Here is a 27,308-nt window from a genome sequence, read left to right on the forward strand (position 1 = left end):
AGGCACTCTCAGAACTTTCCTCCAGCACCATAGTTCAAAAGCATCTATCTTCCTTCGCTCAGCCTTCCCTAAGGTCCCTATTATTCCTATGAGACCCTTTTAGGGGGAATGGGAGAGGTGTCAGGTCCCAGAGGCAATGCATTGCATTATTGTTATTGTTATGATGGTGGTGAAATAAAAAGGAAATAAAAAGAGAAAGAAGGAAGCAAACAGGGAGGGAAGAAAGGCAAAGGAAGGAAGGGGGAGGGAATGAAGGAAAGAGAGAAGGATGAAACCAAGTAGTGAAAGAAGGAAAGAAAGAAAGAGGTAGAGAAGGAAGAAAGGAGAGAAAGGGGGAGGAAAAGGGGGAAGGAAGAGGTAGGTACCTCTCTTTCATAATAGTCCAGATATCTACCTCAACTTTGATAAGTTTTACTATAGGCCACAGCAATGCGTGGCAGGGCACAGCTAGTTCCAAATAAAAATATTCATTAAAAAAAAAAGAAGTTGTTGTATGAGCCAGTCATAATGGCGCTATCGGTACCATTCCAGCAGCACTCAATCTTGTCAAAGATGCAGTCATTCTCATAAAGTGAACAAAGTTTGCTTCGAAGATATTCATGAACCTGATAGGTCTCTACGGGCCTGTTTTCCATATTGAGATCCCATACTTTAACTGAAAGGTAGTCTCTGGTCATCATATATCAACCACTGTGACTGAACTTTACATCTGATATTGAGGAAATTATTTCTGAAAAGAAGGATCGACTGCTGGGATCTTTGGGCTCCTCAAAGAATTTTGAATGTCTATCACAAAGGGCTGACGAACGCATATCACAGAGACGTATAGTTCCTTTGCTACTGCTGTAGACAAATACGTTACAATGATGAGGGTGGAATTCTGCTGCAGTCATGACCTCTGTCAGTTCTTCCATGTTAGCAGGTTTTATATCTACAATGTTAAAACTTCTATCTGTGATTTCTAAATGCCACAGGTTGATTCTTAGGTCATCAGCAGAAAGGTATGTTTCATAATCTATTTACTGAAATAGAACCCACGCGTTCACTTGGTTCATCTGGAGAGGCCCTGCTCGTGATTCCGCCTTTGGTGGGGACACGAGACAGGGCCTTTTCTGTGGTGGCCCCCCGACTCTGGAACACCCTCCCCAAAGATCTTAGACAGGCCCCTACGTTGGAAGTCTTTAGAAAGAACTTGAAGACCTGGCTGTTTCGATGTGCCTTTCCAGAATAGGAAAACTCCAATAACAAGTCCCAGAAGCACTTTATTAGAATTAAGATTGCTGGCACACTGCACTTACCCTATAATCCTTACATATCACCTGTCACTTCAGCACTTTTAATCTGTACCCATTACTCTGGCCCGGCCCAGTTTTATTGTGTCTTGGTGTATTGTTTATTGCTTGTTGTTTAATTTTGCTTTAACTGTTTTTAATTTTTTAATTTGCTTTAGGTTGTGTATTGTTATGTTGTGTTTTGAGGCCTTGGCCTTTGTAAGCCGCATCGAGTCCTTCGGGAGATGCTAGCGGGGTACAAATAAAGTTAATAATAATAATAATAATAATAATAATAATAATAAGACACCTTTATGGGTCACCTTGATGGAGGCCCATCAAAGAAGACTCTTAGGATGGAGAGTGTGGCCAATATATAGAGACGTATTAGTCAAAAATACATCTGAGATTAAGACATATCAACAGCTGAAGGACATATATGAGAATATCACTTGGCTACATTACTTACAGATGAAAGAATAACATAAACAAGATAAAAATAGGTTTTGACTGGGAAGAATCATTATGGGATAAGATATTCAAGATGAAAAAAATAATAACAACAGTATATAATGAATTACTGATATGGGCAACTGAAAGTGAACAGGTTAAATCTTGTATGATTAAGTGGGCAGAGAACTTAAGAAGACCAATTCAATTCAGAGAGTGGGAACAGATGTGGAACAGGAAATTAAAATATACATATGCAACAGAATTGAAGGAAAATTGGATCAAAATATTCCACAGATGGTACACCACTCCAAAAGAACTGTCCCACATGTATAAAAACACTTCTGATAAATGCTGGAAAGGGTGTCAACAAGTAGGCACTTTCTATCATATGTGGTGGACCTGTAAGGAAACTACAAAATATTGCACATTGGTTCATGAGGAAGTAGAAACATTTTTGAAAAGGACATTTAAAAAGAAACCTGAATATTACTTGCTTGGCTTTACGGATCTGGATTTACAGCTTAATGAAAATGAAGACAAACTATTTACATACATTACTACAGCGGCAAGAATAACTTTAACAAAATTTTGGAAACAGGATAAAATCCCAGACATTGACATATGGCTGGATAAGGTAAGAGAAATAAGAGACATGGACGAATTAACCTTTAAAAAAAAAAAGAATACCAGGAAATCGATAAAGAGGACTGCTATGGCTGACTTCTCTGGTTGAAACATCCGACTTCAACCAGAGAAGTCAGCCATAGCAGAGCACCTGATGAACCAGCCTGGACACAGCATATTATTTGAGAACACAGAAATGCTGGACCACACCAACAACCACCATGTCAGACTACACAGAGAAGCCATTGAAGCCATTGAAATCCACAAGCATGTGGACAATTTCAACAGAAAGGAAGAGACCATGAAAATGAACAAAATCTGGCTACCAGTATGAAAAAAACTCAAAAATTACAACAGCAAAACAACAGAGAGGAAACAACTAGGCACATCTTAACACCTCTCAGCAAGAGATTTTCCCAGGCTCAGCCAGGCCTTCAAATGCTAATGAAGGTGGTCAGTTGAAACATTCACACCTAGCTCCAGCAGAGAAAAGCTCTTTGCCCCACCCCAGCCATTCCACAGATATATAAACCCATTGTCCTAATTCCAACAGACCTCACTACCTCTGAGGATGCTTGCCACAGATGCAGGTGAAACGTCAAGAGAAATGCCTCTAGAACATGGCTCTATAGCCCGAAAAACCCCACAAGAACCTAGTGATTCCAGCCATGAAAGCCTTTGACAATATATTTATTTATTTATTTGCCAGTCAGTGAATAAAATTCTCCTTATCTCATTTTATTTTGCTAAAGATGGTCAACTTTTATTTTTCCATGTATTACAGAGCTCATCTTGTAATCTTTTTTGTTGTCTGAATAGGCTTTTCTCCCTTAGAAAGCAATTAGGGTGCTTTCAACAGATATTTATTTATTTATTGCAAACCAAACAGTTGCATTGTATTTTACAAAAACACACACAAAGTTTGAAAACTTGGCACTCTATTAAATGTCCTTTGACCAGTAGCTGGCCACTTGGAGTGCCTCTGGTGTTGCTCTAAGAAGGTCCTCCATTGTGCATGTGGCGGAGCTCAGACTGCATTGCAATAGGTGGCCTGTGGTTTGCTCTTCTCCATACTCGCATGTCGTGGACTCCATTTTGTAGCCCCATTTCTTAAGGTCAGCTCTGCATCTCATGGTGCCAGAGCGCAGTCTGTTCAGCGCCTTCCAAGTCGCCCAGTTTTCTATGTGCCCAGAACAGAGTCTCTCATTTGGTATCAGACATCGATTGAGGTTCTGGGTTTTAGCCTGACGCTTTTGGACTCTCGCTTGCTGAGGTGTTCCAGCAAGTGTCTCTGTAGATCTTAGAAAATTATTTCTTGATTTAAGTTGTTGGAATGCTGGCTGATATCCAAACAGGAGGGGCTGAAGATGTTTTGGTCCTCTCACTATTGGTTGCTAAACAGGGTAATTTTTCCAGTGGTGTAGGGCACAGACACCCCGTGATAATGTGGCATGTCTCATTAAGAGCCACATCCACTGTTTTAGCGTGGTGAGATGTGTTCCACACTCAGGGCCGGCCCTAGGTAATTTTCAATGGTAAGCAAACATTATTTTGGCGCCCCCCCCCCAAAAAAAAACCAATCACTGAAAAAAAAAAGGTAGAGGTGAATAAAGAGTTACCTTAAAACCAGAAGGTTACTTACATTATGTTCATATAGTTACATTACATAGAATTAACACAAATTAATGTTTTTTAAATGCAAATATTTTTGTTGTTATTTTTGATCTACAAGTATGACACAAAGGTTTCACAGAAAATACAAGATCTTTGCATTATGACAATTCCGCTGAGACAATTGAAGACAGAACAGCCCTTAATACATACACATACATATACATACACATACACACATACATGCACACACACACACACACATATATATTATTTTATTTGGAATTGCAAATTGCAATACATTCCATCACACACACATTTAAATAAATATTGTGTGTTTACGGAACGAACGGCTTCCTTTCTGCAAGGACTTCTTCTAGAATACATAGCAATTCCAAAGAAAATAAAATATTTTGGACTACAACAAGTAAGTCCACTGAGATGACTAAAGATAGAATAACCTTATCTATATAAATAAAAATATAATGTTCGTTTGTGGGATTAACATAACTCAAAACCCGCTGGACAAATTGGCACCAAATTTGGCAGCAAAACACATACTAATCTAATCTATGTCTGTCAAACAAAAAAATCTCTGGCTGCTTCTCATTACTTTATTTTGCATACCACCATACTACCCCAGGGTGCTGCTGCTATTATTATTATTATTATTATTATTATTATTACTGAGAGTCTAAATGGCCATCTATCAGGAGTGTTTTAATTGTGGTTTTCGCTTATGCCAGAAGGAAGTTGGATTGGATGGACCTTGGAGGTCTCCCTACTTTATGATTCTATTACTATTATTAATAATAGTATTATTATTAAGCAGAGTCTCTATGGCCATCTGTTAGGAGTGCTTGGATTGTGTTTTTCCCTTATGGCAGAAGGAGGTAGGACTGGATGGCCCTTGGAGGTCTCTTGTAACACTAGGATCCTATTACTGTGAATTCCTCCCAAACCCCTCCAGTGTTTTCTGCTGGTCATGGAGGTTCTGTGTGCCAAGTTTGGTTCAGATCTGTCATTAATGGGAGTTTTAATGGCCTGTGGAAGTCTGAGCTGAATCAGTTGAAGATACTCCAAATCCCATCAGCTTGATTAGCATTCAATGGCCTTGCAGACAAGAGTCAATCAAGGCCAGCTAATACGTCTCAACAATGGATTCCCCCGGGCAGGAAGCAGCCAGGCTTTGAAGCTGCAAGGTTATTTGCTGCATCAGAAGCAAACCAAGGGTAAATTTGTAATGTATATAGAAAACACAGTTTAAAAACTTGGCATCCAGCTGCAAGGTCATTCAGTGCTAATCAAGGTGGCCAATGTCAACACTCACACTTGCCTCAAGCAGGCAAGAATTCTTCCCACCCTGGACATCATTCCACAGGGATATATATAAACCCCACTTGCCTAGTTTCCAACAGAGTTCCCAACCTCTGAAGATGTCTGCCATTTATAACACATAACAATCTAATAAATATAAATAATTCATGATAAAAATAATAACGTAATAATTGTAAATAGAATAATAAATATAATAAAATATAATAATAATAGTAATAATTCCAAAGCTGAGAAGGAAATGGGGGAGAGTCAGTTTCCAACAGACCTCCCAATCTCTGATGTGGGTGAAACGTCAGGAGAGAATGCTGCTGGCACATTTTGAGCCTTCCAGGCGAAGCAGAGGCTTCAAAGGGCAGAGAGAAGAGCACGGAGTGGGGCAACAGCAGCAGCGAGGATGCCCCCCTTCTCCTCCAGGGTCTTCCTCCTCCTCCTCTCCATTTGGAGGTGTCTAAACGGAGAGGGGGAGGAAGAAGAGCCCAGAGGAGAAGGAGATGGCCAAGCCTCGCTGCTGCTGCAGCCCGACGCTCCTCTTCTCACCCCCTTCGAGGCGAGGCCTCGAAGGGGGCGAGAAGAGAGTGGCACAGAGCAGCAGCAGCAGCGAGGATGCCCCCCTTCTCCTCCAGGGTCTTCCTCCTCCTCCTCTCCATTTGGAGGTGTCTAAACGGAGAGGAGGAGGAAGAAGAGCCCAGAGGAGAAGGAGATGGCCAAGCCTCGCTGCTGCCCCACACTCCTCTCGCCACTCTACAAGGTGCACGGGGCATGAGGGGAGGGAAAGGCGTGCACCTTTCTCTTCTCCCTCGCACGCCTTTCCTGCCTCTGCCGCTAGGAAAGGCACATGCAGGGCGAGAGGGGAAGGACAGAGGCGCGCGCCTTTCCCTTCCCCCTTGCCGCATGCGTGGCTTTTCTGCTTCCTCCCGCTGCTGCCCCCGCCACCGGCGCTGCTCATGGGACGAGGCCCAATTGGAGGGAGGGGCATTTAAGGAGGCGCGTGAGCGCCCCTGGGACAAACAAAGTATTCCGCGGTCGCTTACTTCGCGTAATGGAAAAGCCGCCCCTGTCCACACTGGGCATGCAAGCTCAGCAGCAGAGCAGTAAAGCACAAGGGCAGATGTCTTCACCATATCTTGTTGTGATCCCCAGGTTGTAACAGTCAACTTTCATATGATAATGTTTCTAGTGCCCACTTTTTGCTTGATGTTCAGGCAGTGCTTCTTGTAGGTCAGAGAATGGTTCAGGGTAACTCCCAGGTATTTGGGTGTGCTGTAATGCTCCAGTGGGATTGCTTCCCAGGTAATCTTCAGAGATCAAGATCTTGTCGTGTTTTAGATGGATTAGGAATCAGCTGGTTTTCTCTTGTCTGTTGGAGGCAAGTGTGATTTTTCCCCCTTTTTTGTGTAGCATACACAAAATAAAAACTTATTTGCACAGAAGAAACTCATATTATATTCTATATTATATTTTAAAGTGGCATACACACCCCGTCTTGCCATGGTGTCGGAGGGGTCGCTGCACAATGTCTCCATGCAACACCCTGGCAAACAGTGGCAGACTCCCTTAGGGCTCTTTCTTTCCTTCCTGTTTCCCTCATACAGCTTCTCCCTCGCATTTCTTGCTTTCCCTGACACACCCTCTCCCTTTTCATTATTTTCTTTCTTTTCCCTCCCTTCCCTAATCCCTTCCTTCCACCCCTCAAACTTTCTCCTTTTCCTTCCTTCCTTCCCCTCTGTAGAAAGAGGTGGCCAACACGCAAAAAATGTTTCGTAATGAATATTTTGTCAACACTGGCACATGGCGTTACAATTTCCCATTTCCCTTAGGGAAGAATGGCGACTGTACCGCAACTGCCACCGGCCGGCCAGCCCTTTCTGCCTCGCCTGAACGTCCCTCTCCGTCCTCGCGGCGCTGCCGCGGCTCTCCTCCACAGCCCCGCCTCCCTTCGATGACGTGGAAGGGGGCGGGCCCTTGCAGCTGCCGTGGTGACGCTACCGCCGCCGCCATTTTGTTCAAGCGTGAGGCGGGGGTGCGCCTTACCTGCCGCTCGGCGGGGGTTGCCATGTCGGCCTTCTCGGAGTCGGCCCTGGAGCGGAAGCTGTCGGAGCTGAGCAACTCGCAGCAGAGCGTTCAGACGCTGAGCCTGTGGCTCATCCATCACCGAAAGCACTCGCCGCTCATCGTCACCGTCTGGGAGCGGGAGCTGCGCAAAGGTAAGGGAAAGGGCCTCTGCGCCTGTGGACAGGGCCAGGGGGAGGAAAAGGGGGCGGCCTTGTCGAGAATGTTACTGCTTTAGCATGATTGTGTACGTTGCAGATATTAATTTCAAGAAAGCATGTCTTTCAAAATATGACTGATATATTTAGCACCCTGAGACTCAAGGATCCACAGCCCCAGTGGAGTAGGCCCTGGCAGTGACTTGCAGTGGAAATAAAAAGGCCTGATAGGCCTTCCGCATCTTGCAGCCTCTCATCTCAAAGACTGCCTCATTGAATTTGAAGGGGGGCGGGAGCGGGTAGACATGTGATTTATTGCTATTTCACATAGACTCAGAGTTTTCTCCCTTATCTTGGACATGGGATCTAAGTTGAAACATAAATTTGGTGTTTCTGTTTTTGAGGTACTTGAGAATAAGTGATAATCTGTATCCTTTCATGTTATATAGGAAGCTCTCCAGGAATAAGTACAGACAAGTCCCCGGGTTACAAACATCCGACTTACATCCGATTCCTAGTTACAAACGGGGGGGAGTGTTTGTCAAATCAGTAGTCTAGTGTTTCCTTGTTTGTTTGAAAGAGACAGGAGCTCTTCTGGCAAAATCATAGAATAATAGTTTGAAAAGACCACATGGGCCATCTAGTCCAACCCCCTGCCATGCTGGAAAAGCACAATCAAAGCACTTCCAACTGATGGTAGTGGGCAGCAAAAGTACCCTGAGTATTGTCGAAGGCTTTCATGGCTGGAATCACTAGGTTCTTGTGGGGTTTTTTGGGCTATAGAGCCATGTTCTAGAGGCATTTCTCCTGACGTTTCGCCTGCATCTATGGCAAGCATCCTCAGAGATAGTGAGGGGATCCCTCACTACCTCTGAGGATGCTTGCCATAGATGCAGGCGAAACGTCAGGAGAAATGCCTCTAGAACTATCTCTGAGGATGCTTGCCATAGATGCAGGCGAAACGTCAGGAGAAATGCCTCTAGAACATGGCTCTATAGCCCGAAAAAACCCACAAGAACCTAGTACCCTGAGTGCTTAAGCTAAACATCCAATTCCAACATTTCTTTCTATATTTTATATGGCCATTTTTTCTTATTGTGTTATCAACAATGTGTGAATTTTAGAACAACAATGAGAATAATCCCTCAGATTTTAAAGTAGAATACTAGTTTTCTGTCATCACTTTTTATCATCTGGTAGTAATGGAATTGTAAATTTGTGAAGATCTGTAACACAAATTTATGTGTGCCTGTTTTCAGTGATTTCCAGCTTTTTGTGTCCAGTTGTGCCGGAAGATCTTAGAATATTTGAAGAGAGTCTGGTTCATTGACATGATCAGAAATCAGAACTGATTGTATCTTCAGGCAGTATGTGAATGGAATGTAATTCTAATAAGCCAATGAAGAATTGTGAGCAATTCTGTTGTAAACACTCCCCTTTCAGTGTAGTGTAAACAGTGAATACAATTGAGTGGAAGAACTGAGCCCTTAGGATTGTCATATATTTCCAAATGAAAATGTTATTACTGTGTATATACTCATGTATAAATCTAGAAATTCTAATCAAATTTACTTTAAAAAAAACCTGGTTCAATTTATCCATGGATCAGAATAAATTCAATTACCCTCTTTGGGTTTACTGGGGAAAAGCAAGAGTTTGGACGAACCTAAAAGAAGCACTGACCTCCTCTACTCTACACTACTGCTCCACTTCTAAACTTTTAAAATGTCTGGATGGGGAAATAGTGGCGCTGGCAGCAGTCAGAGTAATTGGCCCCTGGAGTGGCATCACTGCCCTCTCTTTTCTTTGGAATGACCCTCAGTTTATTGACAAGTCATATCAAAATTCATAATTTTGATCCCCAAACTTGCCCTCTACTTACACATGTGGTCAATTTACACACAAGTATATATATGGTATGTCTTAATTTAGTCCCATAATCCTAGGTACAGAATAGTAGATAATCTGATTAAACAGCATTCTGTTTCAACATGTTTGCAACTTCATTGAATTTGAAACTTTTTGAATCAGTGAATCAGAGTTGTGCGCCAAATCCAAACTTTTCTGAATGTAATAGTATACCTTTTACTTTAAAGAAAAGCATATTACTGTATGGAAAATAGCTTGCAACAAAACATGTGTACAAAATGTAGCCCTTAAAGGAGATTCTGACAAAATGAATGTTCTTGCTTCCTTTACAGTAATCTTTATTATTATTATTATTATTATTATTATTATTATTATTGCTTTGGTACAGTCTTTATCATGGCTGTACCAAATAAACAACTGGATGTGCAAAGTTTATAATGTTAAATCATATTAGTATGAATCTGTTGGAGATGAGAAAATCCCAGGCATAGTGGTAATTAATTACATAAATACCTCTAAAACGAAATTTATTTATTTATTTATTATTTATTTATTATTTGCACTTGTTAACCGCCACTCTCAGCCCGAGGGCGACTCGTGGCGGTGTACAGAACATGGAAAAGACAACAATTTACAATAGATCAAGACCATAACACAACATCTTACTAATACAACAACTAAATTACTGGTTTATTTGAAATATTGCCTCCTTTTCTCATAATCACTCACAGTCACTTAAAATATGCATAAAATTGACAAGAAGCAGATGTGTACTATAGTTCATTAGAAGAAAAAACCTTGAACTCACCATATGTTCCGGGGTACAAGATGACTTTTTGACCCTGGAAAATCCTTTCAAAAGTTGGGGGTCATCTTCTACGCCGGGTATAGGTTGGCGGATGGAGGAGAACCTGCTGCCTTCCTTCTTGGCCTGACTCGGCTCCGCCCTGCCAGGCAGTCCCAGGGAGAAACTGCTGGAGCAGGAGGCACATGCACACTCCCTCTTCCCATCACTCGATGACTGGGTGGCTTTGGGGGGAGAGAGGAAGGAAAGAGAGGGGGGAAGGCAGCGATGTCCCGTGAGTTCAGAATGTTCATTGATTGCATGTGAACTATAAATCCCAGCAACTCCCAAAAGCCAAGGTCTATTTCCTCCAAACCCCTCCAGTATTCTGTGTTGCTCATGGGAGTTCTGTGTGTCAAGTTTGCTTCAGTTCCACTGCTGTTGGATTTCAGAATGCTCATTGATTGCATGTGAACTATAAATCCCAGCAGCTCCCAAAATGCCAATGTCTATTTTCCCCAGACCCCTTCAGAATTCTCTGTTGCTCGTGCGAGTTCTATGTGCTCTTTGATTACAGGTGGACTATAAATCCAAGGAGCTTCCAAATGTCGAGGTCTATTTCCCCCAAACTCCACTAATGTTCAAATTTGGGCATATTGAGTGCTCATGTCAAGTTTGGTCCAGATCAATAGTTGTTTGAGTTCACAGTGCTCTCTGGATGTGTGAACTACACCCCCCATTAATAACTGTCAATTCCTCCCAAACCGCTCCAGTATTTTCTGTTGGTCATGTGGGTTCTGTGTGCCAAGTTTGGTCCAGGTCTGTAATTCGTGAAGGTCTCAGTGGTCTGTGGAAGTCATAGCTGAATCAGTTGAAGGTACTGCAAATCCCATCATCCATTTTCCATCATCCCCCAAACATTGTTTTTGTGATTAACCACCGTGCTTTAATTATGTTCCATTTGTAACAATGAAAGTAGATCCTGCATATCAGATATTTACATTACAATTTATAAGAGTAGCAAAATTACAGGTCTGATTTGTGTGATTTTAATAATTGATGTAATTGTTTTTAGATGTTTTAATTCTTTAGTTTGGATCTCCCTCCTTCTCTCCCTCCCTTCACGGGGTGGGAAGAGGAGGCGAAGAGGGGTGGTTTTATATGGTGAATATATCCCAAACTCTGTATTTTAACTGGAAAAGTTGGGGGTCATCTTATACACCCAGTCTTATACGCTGGAAAATACGGTAATCTTACTGGAAATGGAATGTACAGTAGAATCTCGCTTATCCAGCCTACGCTCATCCAGCATTCTGTATGCAGTCTGCCTCCCACCCGGATCCACAGCTGTTTCAATACATTGCAATGTTTTGGTGCTAAAATCGTAAATATAGTATTTACTACATAACATCATAACATTACTGTGTATTGAACTGCTTTTTCTGTTGATTTGTTGTAAAACATGATGTTTTGGTGCTTAATTTGTAAAATCATAATGCTCTGCTGGCCCATTTATATTGAATAAATGAGACTCTTCTGTGTATTGCTGTGCTGTATACTATTAAAACTACGCTGCATTATATGTTTCCACAAACAGATAGGATAGTGGCTTCAAATGTTGCTTCTCCAATTGTGTCTGAATAGATGGATAAGCAGCAGAAATGTTAATGAAATATTGTCTTCCTCAAGAGATCTTAGTTTTAAGTCCATTTTTGGGATTTTCAGTTCTAATGTTAGAATGCTTCGTATTTGTACATCTTTTCATCTTCTACATTATTTTCATACATTATTCCAACCTACAGAAGCTGTGGAAAAAGCAATTTGGCTGTTATTTTAATGTGTTGAGTTCTCCTGGTTTTATTGAGAGAAGGCATATCCTTTATATGTGTGTGTGTAATCATTTTTAGAGTTATTCCATATTACGGATTTCCTAGCATAATACTCTTATACTCTGTGGGAGTTCTGACATCAGTATTGATTGTATTGCTCACATTTAAAATAATGAAATTGATAAGGTAAGCTCAGAATCATGTTTCTGTATGTCCGATACAGAAATTGTGTTATGTTTTCTGTTGGTGTTAAGACATTTTAGGTTTATCCCCTGGCCATAATAGTTCAAGTATTAATGTATTTTGTATTTTTATTCTGAATAAAATATTGATCCTTTAGCAGCCTTTCAAATTGTAATGTATATTTCAAAAGTCTAGCTTTATAAATGGCAATTATGTTAGTTTTATAGCTTTTTTTCATTGTAGCTCAGATTTCTACCATTAAAATAGTGCCACCATAATAACCATATGCTCCTTGTGTTCAGGATTGCAATTCGACTGTAGGAAATATGTGTATGCTTAAAATGAACAGATACTTAAAGATGTGTTTTAAAATTTCAAGATTTAAAAATAACATTTGCTCAGCTTAAGCCATCTGACATCCCACCTGTCCATTAATGAAGAATTAGACTGACTGATGTACCAGAAGCAAGGTTGTTCAATACCCTGGGATGTGTTATATCCATTACTCAACTCTGGAGACTCAGTTTAAATTTCTAGGTGGGAGTGTTAAAATGGGTTCTAGAAGTAGTCAAAAAATTCTATTTTTTTTTACATTCTATATGTCATTTGTACACTTAATTAAAAACTTACACAAAAGACAATTCTAAAAGTTGGCCTGAGTAGAAGGGGGTGGTCTGAAAAAGTCTTTGTCATTCTTTTTGTGATTCATTATTTTTTGTAGGATGCATTCTAGCAATGCTTCTAAAGACTGGGCTATGCCTTTCAACTTAGTGAACAAAGGGTTTTTAAAACACCTTTGATAATTGACCAACAACATATCATAATTTTAAAGAAATAGACTATTTAAGTTGTGGCAAGTTATGAGAAAGTTGTGTATTCTATAGACATTCTAGCTGTAAGGAATATATGGGCCTAAATCTAGTCCCAACTAGGCCCCAATTGCATATAATGCCAATGGTAAAATGTCATTGTCAGAGAAAAGCCAGAAGGGAAGACCTTATTTGAATGGGAAAAGAGATGTGAAAGATAGTGGTAGTAGGGGGCCCTTGGTATCCGCTAGGGTTGGTTCCAGTATACCAGAATCTGTGGATGCTGAACTGCCATTATATACAATGATACAGTAAAATGGCATCCCTTATATAAAATAATGAAATCAAGGTTTGCTTTTTGGAGTTTTAGAAAATATTTTCAGGCCATAGAAGGGTCAATATGTGGATACAGAATCTGTGGATATTGAATGCCATGTCCGCAAATTAAGATGGCTGTAATTAAAATGGACTGGTGGCAGTTTTCAGAAACTTTGCCACAACAGAACAGTTGTAACCAGTTCTGCAAAGTTCTGAAATCTGTCACCGGGGGGGGGGGGGGGGACGGACGGACGGACGGACTGTTTTTTTCAGCTTCATCTAGTACAGTGGTTTTCAACCTGTGGGTCCCCAGGTGTTTTGGATGTCAACTTCTAGAAATACTAATAGCTACAGCTTACCAGAAGTAGATCAGTTCTATGAGGATCTGCAGGACCTACTGGATAATACACCAAAAAGAGACATTATTTTCATTACAGGAGACTGGAATGCCAAAGTGGGAAGTCAAATGACAACTGGGATCACAGGCAAGCATGGTCTGGGAGAACAAAATGAAGCGGGACGCAGGCTGATAGAATTTTGCCAGGAAAACTCGCTGTGTATAACAAACACTCTCTTCCAACAACCTAAAAGATGGCTTTATACATGGACTTCACCAGATTGTCAGCACCGAAATCAGATTGACTACATCCTTTGCAGCCAAAGGTGGTGGACGTCTATCCAGTCGGTGAAAACAAGACCTGGGGCTGACTGTAGCTCAGATCACGAACTTCTGCTTCTTTGACTATTCTAAAGCCTTTGACTGTGTGGATCATAATAAATTGTGGCAAATTCTTGGTGGGATGGGCATACCATGCCACCTTATCTCTCTCCTGAGGAATCTGTACAAGGACCAAGTAGCAACAGTAAGAACTGACCACGGAACAACAGACTGGTTCAAGATTGGGAAAGGCGTACGGCAAGGCTGCATACTCTCACCCAACCTTTTTAACTTGTATGCAGAACACATCATGCGATGTGTGGGGCTTGATGAATGCAAGGCTGGGGTGAAAATTGCTGGAAGAAACATTAACAACCTAAGATATACAGATGACACCACTCTGATGGCCAAAATCGAGGAGGAGCTGAGGAGCCTTCTAATCAAGGTGAAAGAAGAAAGCGCAAAAGCTGGATTGCAGCTAAACATCAAAAAAACCAAGATTATGGCAAAAAGAATGATTGACAACTGGAAAATAGAGGGAGAAAATGTGGAGGCCGTGACAGACTTTGTATTTCTAGGCTCAAAGATTACTGCAGATGCAGACTGTAGCCAGAAAATCAGAAGACGCTTACTTCTTGGCAGGAGAGCAATGTCCAGTCTCGATAAAATAGTAAAGAGTAGAAACATCAGACTGGCAACAAAGATCCGCCTAGTCAAAGCCATGGTATTCCCTGTAGTAACCTACGGATGTGAGAGTTGGACCTTAGGGAAGGCCGAGTGAAGGAAGATCGATGCTTTTGAGCTGTGGTGTTGGAGGAAAGTTCTGAGAGTGCCTTGGACTGCGAGAAGATCCAACCAGTCCATCCTCCAGGAAATAAAGCCCGATTGCTCATTGGAGGGAAGGATACTAGAGACAAAGTTGAAGTACTTTGGCCACATCATGAGGAGACAGCAAAGCCTAGAGAAGACAATTATGCTGGGGAAAGTGGAAGGCAAAAGGAAGAGGGGCCGACCAAGGGCAAGATGGATGGATAGCATCCTTGAAGTGACTGGACTGACCTTGAAGGAGCTGGGGGTGGTGACAGCTGACAGGGAGTTCTGGCGTGGGCTGGTCCATGAGGTCACGAAGAGTCAGAGACGACTGAACAAATGAACAACAACAACAACCAGCTAATACTAATACTAATAGCTTAAAGTGGCTGAGATTTCTAGGAGTTGTAGGCCAAAATACTTGGGGACCCAAAGGTTGAGAACCACTGATCTAGTACAAAAAGCATTGCTTTAGTCTGGCTGACTTATCATTTTGGTGCCTTGTTAAGTTGCAGAAATCAATGCAATAAGTGAAACATTCCACTTATCAAAGACGTTTGTCTCATTAAAATGTTCAAAATGATTTTGCTCATCCTATCCTAAGAGGCAAAATTCCAGAATCATTGCCATTTACTGTAATATTCCCACCACCACCCATTCTGATATATAGTTTGTTACTTTTTCACATATTAAGGTTTGTCTGGACTTGCTTGAGTACTGTACTTTATACGATCTGAAGAGAAACCAGAGTATGAAAAACTCAGCTGTATGGAGCTTGTCAAATGCATTGTTTAAATTCATTTCAGTTTCGTTTTCAAAACTTTGGGACTGAAATGTCTTTGCCGGTGAATGATCCGATTAAGACTTACATAGGGAGAGTGAATCTGTGTTAGACCTGATGGATTAGGGGAATTTGGTTGCACTACCCATGGGTGATCAGGTGTGTGGTTTGGACTTGCTCCTGAGGTCCCAGATGATTGCTGAGACCAGGGGTATTCTTTAAGCCATTGAATGAAGTTGTCGAGTTGTATTGTTGCCCCATGGTACCTTGGATGGATCTACTATCCCCTTTGTTTTGTGTTCCTTTTGTTTCTTTTTCTTTAAAACATTCATTTGTCAGATCTCTGATCTTCCCCTTTCTGTCAACAAGGTTTACAATTTCCCCAACCCTTTCTCCTTTCTTTTCTCCTTTTCTGTCTGTGGCATGGCAGAATGAGTGAACAAGTCATTCTGCTACCCCATCAATCCTGCTGTTGCCTCCAGAATTAGAGAACTCTGATTGGTTGCTGACTTTCCTCAGTGGAGCCAGAAACATTCTGAATGGTTTCCAGCGCCCTCTGCTGGCTTCAGGATGTCACAGAGAGAATTTATTTAGTCAGGATGTCACAGAGAGAATTTATGATGTCTTCATGCTGTCAGAAATTGACTTCTGACACATATAAACCAGATTATCAAGTCAGATATTCCACATAATCTGTTTTGAGCTGGATTATATAAGCTGCTATATAATCCAGTACAAATCAGATAATCTGGATTTTATATGGCGGTGTAGATTGGATCTCAGTTCCCAAATAAAAAATCTGTCTTGATCAAAACAGATTCCACCAATAGATCATCCAAAAAAGTGAACTTCCTCATTTGTACAAAATATTGTTAGTGAATTCCTTTAAGTCTAAAGTCTGAATTAACTTGATAGAATCTTGGGAGTCAGGAGATTTAGTGGTGCACAAGGCCAAAGGAAAAAGGAGGGATTACAATTGTCATTTTTCATCTTAAAGCTAAAGCCCTTACAAAGTCATCCAGAATTGTTGGAATTCTGACATAGTGATACCTTTGTTTTCTGATGGCTCGGTGTACCAAAGCTTTGTTTCATGCCCAAAATTAATTTAAAAATATTATATAAAATAACTTTTAGGCACGATATGAAACATAAATGATTTTCATGTTTTGACTTTGATCTCCAAAATTTCTCATTAATAAAGGTATTCCAAAATGCTAAACATTTCAGGTCCCAAACACTTTGACTTGGGCCCCTTCCACACAGTCATATAACCCAGGATATCAAGGTTGAAAATCCCACAATATCTTGTTTGAACTGGGATATATGGCAATGTGGACACAGATAAACCAGTTTAAAGCAGATATTCTGGGTTTTTTCTGCCTTGATATTCTGGGTTTTACGGTTATGTGGAAGGGCCCTAGGGCCACTTCCACACAGCTGAATAAAATCCCCCATTTTCTGCTTTGAACTGGAATATGGCAGTGTGGACTCGGGTAACCCAGTTCAAAGCAGATAATGTCAGATTTTCTATGTTGGTATTCTATGTTGGTATTCTATGTTGGTTGAGCACAGCCATCTCGTCACAGCCGGCTCCCTTCCCCCTCAAAATCTGACCTGCTGTTGCCTGCTTCCACTGACATACCATCCTCTGTCGCAGTTTCCCGCCACTGATCACTGTTGGTCACTGGTTACCATTGTTAAGATTAGCCTAGGTCCCAATGTTTTCCATCACCGTCCTGATCGGCCTTGGGCCCAGCTATCACCCTGTGGCTACAAGATTGGAACCAGGCCGTGCCTTCCTGTGCAGCTGGCTGGTTGTGGAAGAGATTGCCAACGTCCCTCTGTTGGCGCCAGTGACTCCAGAAGGCTATGGAGGTTGCCACACTATCGCTACCGCCACCCTCAGAGACTACCACCGCCGCCGATGACATCCAGAAGCCCGTCTACCGGACACCGCCTGCTTGCTTTGGCTGGCATGGCTTCCATCCACTGTGGCCATCCTTGTTCTGCTTCCCACTCCGCCCCTGATTGTTCCACCGCTCCATTGCTCTCCCCCCCCCCCCCCAATCACACGGATGCCTCTTTACCTTGCTGGCCTTTTACCTCTTCTGCTGAGAGAGTAAGCTGTGCCGCCTAAATTATACCTTTGGTGACCGCCGGGTGAAATTTGTGCAAGACACTGAGGGCAAGGACACGACGAGCACTTGCCATCTTGGAGATCAGAGACTGTTTGCTGCGGAGGTCCCACTGGCGTTTACCATCGTTGCCGGACCATCCCAAGGACTACAACTATCTACCGCTGCTCCTTATTATACTATTTGGGTGATATACTATCTCTCGTCTACACCAGCTATTTTGGAAGCCGGCTCCACAGCCCTCCACAGGCTTCCATTGTTGCCTTCTCAGCATCCACCACCATTGCTGACAATTTAGAAAGATCGGTTTGTGGGCCTGGACTATTTCAGGGGAGGGGGGGGGGCTTATCTCTGGTACTTATTCTGTATTTCTACCTATACACCGATAACCATGGACCCTTAAAGATCTGTTATATTTAAGACCTCAGTGGGAAGACGCAGATTTGGAGTCATTGAACTGCAACACTTTAGACTTGATTAACTATTTGGTTCTTACTGGCATTGACTGCAAATTTGCACAATCTACCTGTACTTTACAAACCCATTGACTGCAAATTTGCACAATCTATCTGCACTTCACAAATGCTTAAGACTTATATAATCTGTTCCCATGCTGCTCTCTGGCCCTTTGCACTTCAGCCTATAAAGCCCTAAATGGTTCCAGCTCAGCTTATCTGTCCCATCTAGGACAGGGGTCCTTAAACTAAGGCCTGGGGCCGGATGCAACCCTCCGAGGTCATTTACCCGGCCCTCGCTCAGGGTCAACCTAAGTCTGTAATGACTCAAAAGCACACAACAACAACAACAATCCTATCTCATCAGCCAAAAGCAGGCCCACACTTTCCATTGAAATACTAATAAATTTATATTTGTTGAAATTGTTCTTCATTTTAATTATTGTATTGCTTTTAAGTGGGGGTTTTTTTTGCACTACAAATAAGATGTGTGCAGTGTGCATAGGAATTAATTCATGTTTTTTGTTTGTTTTTTTCATATTATAATCCGGCCCTCCAACGGTTTGAGGGACTGTGACCTGGCCCTCTGTTTAAAAAGTTTGAGGACCCCTGATCTAGGTGCTTAAAGTTGGCTGGGGAGGCCCTGCTCTCAGTCCCGCCTTCTTCGCAGATGTGACTAGTAGGGATGGGAAACAGGGCGTTCTCAGTGGGTGCCCCTCAGCTATGAAACTCTATCCCTAGGCATATTAGATCGGCCCCCTCCCTCCTGACCTAGGAAAAAGTAAAAACTAGGATTTTTGAACAAGCCTTTAAAAACACAGTGCAATAGACAAACACGGAACTATGTAAGACTGAAATATGGAACAACTCAGACAGTGTTATTGGACAATGAGATTAACAATGAAGGCATTGGTTTTCATTTGTTTTTAATGGTTTTTAAAGGGATTTTATAATGTTTATTTTAAATGTTTTAATTCTATATTGTAGACTTATGGCATCAAATTGCTGCCGGGCTGTAAGCTGCCTTGAGTCACCTTCAGGCTTGAGAAAGATGGATAGAAATATCGTAAATAAATAAATACTCAACCTATAACATATACAGGGTGAGGCAGCATAACTTCCTTTTTTCAAAACTTAATAAAACCCATTGTATGAATCAGTATTTATATATATATAATGTAGGCGCATACCTAATTTTTTGTTTTACGTAGTTTTGAAGATCAGATTAGGTAGGTGACGTCCCCCATTCTCCATACACTGAGTAAACCGATTTCTGCCGTTTGTCATGACTCTTGCCAGCATAGCAGGCATTATGTTGGCAATTTCTTCCTGGATGTTGGTCTTCAAATGTTGTCGGTCCTTGGACAGTTCACATAAACACAGAATTAAAAAAAAACCCCATAGAAAAAAAGCACAAGGGGCCAAATCTGGAGAGCGGGCCGACCACTCCAAATCCGCTCGAAAAGTAGGCCTCAATGGCAAAAGCATGCTCCTCACTGTTCCAACGCATGATGGCGACTGAACTGTGTCAGGACAAAACTTTATACTCCCGCCTCTCGAACGAGACCACTAGCGCTCCGCTACGTCTTCAACCGACTGAATGGCACTAATTTTAAAAAAGGAAGTTATGCTGCCTCACCCTGTATATTTATCACCTCAGAACCTCAGATGAGCTATTTCCACTCTTTTATTACTGTATGGTTTATTACCACTGATATGCATTGCCTTGGGTACTTTATGAAAATATGGGATATAGGTATCTTCATAAAACAAATCAACTTCTATTTGAGAGCAATATGCCTTTTTAAGAAAACATTCAACTTTAGTATAACATGAAAAGTTTAGTACATGTAAGCTGCAAGGAATTGTAAAAATGCTAATCAGGTTTGTTTCAGATTCCAAACAATTTGGGATAATATTTTCTTTAAAGGTATGAATATAAAATTTGTTTGAATACATGAATACAGCATGTTCATGTAGGAGAGTGATTATTTATAATTTATATATTTATATAAGTAAGGTAAATAAATTATTTATATGCAAGGAAGGTGATATTCATGCTATATGGCGATTGTGTCGAAATAATTGTATAAGTGTAACCTATAAGTTTGTTGGTTTATAATGGAATATATATTTAGTTACATTTGCAGTAAATGTAATGATTGTTTTACACTGTTGTAACACTTCCTTGTCTTTTCTATTTTAGCAAAACCAAATAGGAAGCTGACATTTTTGTATTTGGCAAATGATGTTATTCAGAACAGCAAAAGAAAAGGACCAGAATTTACAAAAGACTTTGCACCTGTCATAGTGGAGGCTTTTAAGCATGTTTCGAGGTACAACTTCATTTTTGTGAGTTCTTTAAGTGATATGGCTACCATTAAAATGTTTGTCTTTAAAAATATTGAACTGTAATGTATTACAGTGCCATAAATCTGTGGTCATCTGATTTAGCTCATTTGTTTGACTTCCATTAATAAAACAAGAGTTTTTAGAATTTTCATGGAACAGACCATGAACTTGGACGGCATGTTTTCTAAGTTTTTAACTTTTAAAATCTGTTTTAACTCTGTTTAATGTGTTGCAGTTTTTGAAATGTTTAGGTGATTGTGCCATTGTAAGCTGCCTTCAGTCCCCCTGTCAGGGTAAAGAAGGGGTAGAAGTATAGCAAAAATATAAATATTAAATAAACTTTTTTCCATTTTCTAAAAGTAGTTAAACGGAAATATTTGACAGAAAAGAGAAACTTCAGTTACATGTATGTGTTGTATTTTTTTTAAAAAAAATAATAAGTTGTCTATTTTATTGAGATGCTTGCAAATATTTTCAGATATGGCATAAAGTGATTATAATGAACAAAAAAGTAGTTAAAGCAGGGCCATTGATCCTGAGTAAACTGGAAGAAGTGTGTTTCTGATTTTCTCCATATAACAAGTTTTGGAGGCATGAGAATAAATTTGTATAGTAGTTATAGCTTCTGTTAACTGTCTTTACTTGCGTTGGTATTTGTGGTGAATTTGCACTTCTCCTCACTGCAGTGAAACTGATGAGAGTTGTAAGAAGCACCTTGGCCGAGTGCTCTCTATTTGGGAAGAAAGGTCTGTTTATGACAATAATGTATTGGAACAGCTTCAACAGGCTTTGTGTAAGTAAACTTCAGCTCATTCAACTTCATCTCCTATGGTGGACATATGACAACTACTTTTTAGATGCATAATGTTTTTCTCATTTCTAGATGGTGAGAAAAATCCACGGAAACGTACATATGACCAAATAAAAATTGAAGACAACTGCTCAGCACAAAGCTCTTCAGGTGATCCTCCACAGGTACAAATAGTCTGCAAAAGTAAAAACTGAGCCCGAGTCTTGTTTCCAAGTTTTTGTTGGACACATTTTTTTGCACTTTGAGTTCTTCTGAATGAAATGTGTGTATGTACATTATTTACTTATTCTGATAATCTGAAAGAAGGAGGCCAGTTGTAATCTCTTGGTTCCTTTGATAGGGGATAGCAATTCTGACTATTCGCATATTTTTGAACTGTGATTCCCAGTGTGCCCTAAAGAGGGAAAACAAAAACTCCCCCCACCCCTTCTGAAATTTTCAGGTTAAAAAAAACATGGTTTACTCATGAATTTTAACTGGTGCACTAAATCCCCATGCTATGTCTATGAAAAGCAAAATGTAAACGAGTCCCTCCAGAACTGCAAGCACTATCTCTAGCAAATTTTGACAATTTATTCACATTGTCATTACTTGCAGCAATAACCGGTACAGTGGAAGCAGCCAAGTTGGCGCACCCATAACTGGTAAGCAAAGCCTAAGGGACCCGGGGTGGGGGGTGGGGGAGGATTTGAAGGCCCTCATGAAAGGGTTAGTTGATAGGGACAGAGCTGCAGGCTATTTAAGGCTGCTTTGCCCCCCTGCTGTGATTGCTTCAGCGTGAGGTAGGAAGCAGTTTCCTAATGGGAAATTAGGCCTTTTCCTCCTTGCTCCTCCCCACTTTTTCAGAGAGTAGGGTTCCCATTGCTATGCCTTTGCCCCAAGAAGACACCCTACAATTTGGGCAGTTTCTGCCTTTGATATTTATTGGCAGGGATTTCCCTGCAGAGCATAAGGGCTGGGCCGGAGGTTTGGGTGGCTTCACTAAGCAGAGTTTCCTTCCTGGGCTGCCTCAAGAAGGACATCCTGTAACAGAGGAGGTTTGCCATCCCTCCTCCACTTTAGAATAAACTTTTAATAAGTTGTTGCCTGGGTGAGCCACACTCTCTCAAACTCAAATCATGATTGGTAGGCCACAGAGGAAGGTTGTAGACAACTCCTTCCTTTAAAATAATGCTTAATGAATTGTTGTCTGGAGGGAGTCACACCCTCTCAGCCCCAGGAAGGCAGAGGCAATTCCACTCATTAACTATGTCAGGGGTCCTCAAACTAAGGCCTGGGGCCGGATACGGCCCTCCAAAGTCATTTACCCGGCCCTCGCTCAGGATCAACCTAAGTCTGAAACGACTTGAAAGCACACAACAACAACAACAAAAATAATCCTATCTCATCAGCCAAAAGAAGGCCCACACTGCCCACTGAAATACTAATAAGTTTATATTCATACTTTTTTCATATTATAATCCGGCCCTCCAACAGTTTGAGGGACTCTGACCTGGCCCTCTGTTTAAAAAGTTTGAGGACCCCTGAACTATGTCATCACATACTGTGGGCTATATTTTATTGCATGCCTCATGTTAGGAGTTGAGCTTTGGCCTCATGGTTTCTTTTTCATGTCAGGAGCGACTTGAGAAACTGCAAGTCACTTCTAGTGTGAGAGAATTGGCTGTCTGCAAGGAAGTTTCCCATGGGGTGCCCAGATGTTTTATCATCCTGTGGGAGGCTTCTCTTATGTCCCTGCATGAGAAGCTGGAGCTGATAGACGGGAGCTCATCCCACTCCCTGGATTCAAACTGCCAACCTTTTAGTTAGCAGTCCTGCCGGCACAAGGGTTTAACCCATTGCACCACTGGGGGCTCCTGGTCTCATGTTAGGTTTAGCTTTTGCAATTATATTGGGGGGCAGGGTAGCTCTCCTTTCTTTCAGACCTCGTGTTAAATCTTGCCATTATATTGGGAGGCATCCATCTTGTTCTAGACATTGTTTTCAGATTTATTTATTTATTTCGTATACTTCTACCCCGCCCTTCTCAACCCCCAAGGGGGGACTGAGGGCGGCTTACAAAAGGCACAATTCGATGCCTGCACAGTAATACAGATAAAAATATAGCCAGCAATTAAAACGGTTTCGACAGTTAAAACAATCAATATACATCACAATCAATAAAAAACCAATCTTATGCTCAACATTCGCAACTTCATTCCACAATTTTCCAATCAGTCGTCGTCATCCTTTATTTATCTATCTGCCAGATTGCCCGAACGCCTGGTCCCAAATCCACGTCTTCAATTTCCTTCTAAAGGAAAGGAGGGATGGTGATGATCTAATCTCCCCGGGGAGTGAATTCCATAGATGAGGGACCACCACCGAGAAGGCCCTGCTCCTCGTCCTCACCAATCTCACTTGTGATAAAGGCGGGGCCGAGAGCAGGGCCTCCCCGGAGGGCCTTAAACTCCGAGGTGGGACGTAGAGGGAGATGCATTCGGACAGATACGCTGGGCCGGAACCATATAGGGTTTTGTATGTCAAAACCAGCACTTTGAATTGTGCTCGGAACTGGATCGGCAGCCAGTGGAGCTGTCACAACAGGGGGGTGGTATGCTCCCTGTATGACGCTCCGGTGAGCAATCTGGCTGCCTCCCGCTGGACTAATTGAAGTTTCCAAACAGTCTTCAAAGGCAGCCCCACGTAGAGTGTGTTGCAGTAATCTTTATAACCTTTGCCAGTATATTAGGAAGCTTTCATTTGTAGGCCTGTCTCCATTTTGTTCAGATCTCATGTCGGGCTTCACGCTCTTGGGCTGTTGTTGCCTCAGACTGGGGCCAATCTGCAGGAGGCCACATGGTGTTCTCCTGTATCTGCCTGGTCAGGCTCATGGCCTAACAAACGATAAGGAACTGGAATTATTTCTTACATGGAGAACTCTATTGAGCCATTTTAGGAACCAGAGAAATACAATATGAGAAAGACCCTCATATTATATCTCCCAGAGCACCCAGGGGGTTAGGCCCAGCATGCTACCTTCCCTGTGTATTTATCCATATTTGTCATTGCCTGAATAAGGTATCATTGCAACTTGAAAAGTGATATTGAATAACTATGTTTAGTCTCATCGGAATTCTAAATTTGTCGGATCAATTTAGTGTCACGCATTTGATGTTCAAACTTCTTATCGTGCCTACTAATGGAATTCATTGCAAACTAAAATGTGCTCATTCCAGTGTTCACACTGACTTGCATTATTGAGTATCCACCAAAGTTTATCGATGGAGCCTGATTTCTGCAAATGTGTATTGGCACGGCTTTCAAGTGTTTCCAACAGATGTGGTATTCTTTTGTAACTATAAATTCCCCTGTCGTGGTCAATGTGAATCATACATATGGTTATTCCTCTGCCTGCGCCATTTTCGCAAGGCTCAGCCGTTGTTGAGAAGACTGGGTGCCATCTTGGCGGCTTTCCACCTTGGTTTTCTTCCATTTTTTCTTAGGCATCTCCAAAGTGTTGGAGGCAAATGAAGGTAGGTTTTGGGGCCCCGAGGACTCTGTTACCGCAAAAAACTGTTACAGAGGCGCAGATGGTAGGAGCGCCCATTCATGTAGGGCCGCCTTCAACCTTGATTCTCGTTTTTTTTAGTCTTTGGTGTGAAAGCCCTACAGATTGAACATGCCTGGGACAAGTGTCCCTCGCCCAAGCAGGCTAGGCACAGAGAATGGCCATCATTATCTGGGAAATTGTTTGGACAGTTTAGCACAGGGGTCCTCAAACTAAGGCCCGGGGGCCGGATATGGCCCTCCAAGGTCATTAACCCGGCCCTCGCACTAGGTCAACCTAAGTCTGAAATGACTTGAAAAATACAAAACAACAACAATCCTAACTCATCAGCTAAAAGCAGGCCCACACTTCTCACTGAAATACTAATAAGTTTTTATTTGTTAAAATTGTTCTTCATTTTAATTGTTGTATTGTTTTAAAGTGTTTTTTGCACTATCAATAAGATATGTGCAGTGTGCATAGGAATTCATTCATTTTTTTTTTCAAATTATAATCCGGCCCTCCAACAGTTTGAAGGACGGTGATCTGGCCCTCTGTTTAAAAAAATTGAGGATCCCTGGTTTAGCACATTGCTTGAACGATGTGGTAACCAACATGACGGAACAATCAAAGAAATAGGCAGGTAGAGAAAACAAACCAGTACAGTCTGGGTCAGGATTGGAGAGTCCAGTCCGGGTCAGGATTAAAGAGAGGTTGAGAAAAGCTAGTCAGTCCAAGTCAGGCAACCGAGAAGGCAGAAAGGTCAAGGCAGTCCAAGTCAAATAGGGAATAAGGCAGTTCGATGAAGAGAAAAAGCGGCTAGTCTAGACGAAGATTAATAGAAATTTGATTTAATTAATTAAATCTATATAAAATATAAAATGAACCATATAATTTAAATTATTTTATGTGATGTAACTACTTTTCATGATTTGCTTAAAAAGTCGTCGTCGTCGTCATCCCCCCCTCCCCCATTTTTTCTGATTATGGCAATCCCGCAGTGAGGACATCGGTTTCCAGGTGGAAAGCGGTCCCAGTCAGGGTTAGCTCAATGCATCTTCCTCTTGGCACATTTCTTTCTTTCGCCCTCTTTGCGTGCCCCTTTGAATTCTGCAGCATTGCTGGTCACAGCTGACTTCTAGTTAGAGCAGTCAAGGACCAGGACTTCCCAGTTCTTGGAGTCTATGCCACAGTTTTTAAGGTTGCCTTTAAGCCCATTTTTAAATCTCTTTTCTTGTCCACCAACATTACGTTTCCCATTCTTGAGTTGGGAGTATAGTAACTGCTTTGGGAGATGGTGATCAGGCATTCAGCGGAGTTGGTGGCGTTAGGAGCATCACTTCAATTCTGGTGGTCTTTGCTTCCTGTCCTCTCAAGACATTTGCAGGATGTTTTGGAGGCAATACTTATGAAATTGTTGCAGGAGTTGAGTGTGACGTCTGTAGATAGTCCACGTTTAGGCATATCACAGGACAATCTATATTTATCTATATCTATATTTATCTATCTATATCTATCTATCTATCTATATCTATATCTATATATCTATATATATAATAAAAGTCAAAGTTTGTATGCGGCGGATGTGTGGCGGTGTATGTGCCAGCTTTCTGATTGGCCAGCCTGAAAGTTCCAAGATTCTGACTGGCTGCTGCTGTGGTGCTATTTGCATATGATCCCTGATTGGCCTGCTTCAACAGGAGCCCCTGGTGGAGAAAAGGGTTCATGACAGAAACAGGGACATGACAGAAGGAAATTTGCATATGGTCTCTGATTGGCCAGCCTCAATTCCAAGATTCCGAGATGACAAAGAGAGAAAAGGAAAGGCCTTAGGCTCTGTCAGAAAATTACCAATACAGACCAGACTTGGCACACAGAGCACACAAGACCCACGCTACAGCCTACTGCAGTTTGGAGGAGGATGGACCATGGATGATGGGACTTGCAGTACCATCACTCACATTCTGAGACCGCTGTTAACCTCATCCAATGACTGATCAGGACCAAACTTGGCACATAGACCTCTCATGACCCACTTTACGTCCTGGTGTGGTTTGGCTGGGGATGGTCCATGGATTATGGGACATGCAGTACCTTTGCTCAATTCTTGAGACCACTGCAACCCTCATCCAATTAGCGATAAAGATCGAACTTGGCACACTGAGTCTCCATGATGCACTCTACATCCTGGTGCAGTTTGGAGGAGGATGCACCATGGACGATGGGACTTGCAATACCTGCACTCCCTTCCTAAGACCATTACAACTGCCAACAATGATGGGTCAGGACCACAATTTACACAGAGAGCCTGCATGACCCATTCTACATCCTGGTGCAGTTTGGAAGAATTTGTCAATGGATGATGGGACTTGCAGTCACTTCCCTCACTTCCTGAGACCACTGAGACCCTCGCCAATGACTGATCAAGACCAAACTTGGCACACAGAGTCTCCATGACCCACTCTACATCCTGGTGCACTT

At 41.8% G+C, this 27,308-nt stretch overlaps 1 protein-coding gene and 1 pseudogene across 2 annotated transcripts in view; one reads left to right on the forward strand and one right to left on the reverse strand.

Moving 5' to 3' along the window:
- Positions 1-447: 447 nt before the first annotated feature.
- On the reverse strand, positions 448-7,352 carry LOC132779647 (serine/threonine-protein phosphatase 2A 55 kDa regulatory subunit B delta isoform pseudogene; annotated as a pseudogene).
- The window catches only part of RPRD1A (regulation of nuclear pre-mRNA domain containing 1A), a 55,339-nt gene continuing 35,301 nt past the window's right edge, over positions 7,271-27,308 (forward strand). For both annotated transcript variants that reach the window (XM_067470135.1, XM_060781422.2), the window contains exons 1-4: positions 7,271-7,501; positions 20,342-20,471; positions 21,174-21,280; positions 21,371-21,462. In XM_067470135.1, coding sequence (XP_067326236.1) covers positions 7,351-7,501; positions 20,342-20,471; positions 21,174-21,280; positions 21,371-21,462 — 480 coding nt within the window. In that variant the 5' untranslated portion in view covers positions 7,271-7,350. The remainder of the gene's footprint in view (positions 7,502-20,341; positions 20,472-21,173; positions 21,281-21,370; positions 21,463-27,308) is intronic.

This window comes from Anolis sagrei, chromosome 6, assembly GCF_037176765.1.
Source record: "Anolis sagrei isolate rAnoSag1 chromosome 6, rAnoSag1.mat, whole genome shotgun sequence".
Lineage (NCBI taxonomy): Eukaryota > Metazoa > Chordata > Lepidosauria > Squamata > Dactyloidae > Anolis > Anolis sagrei.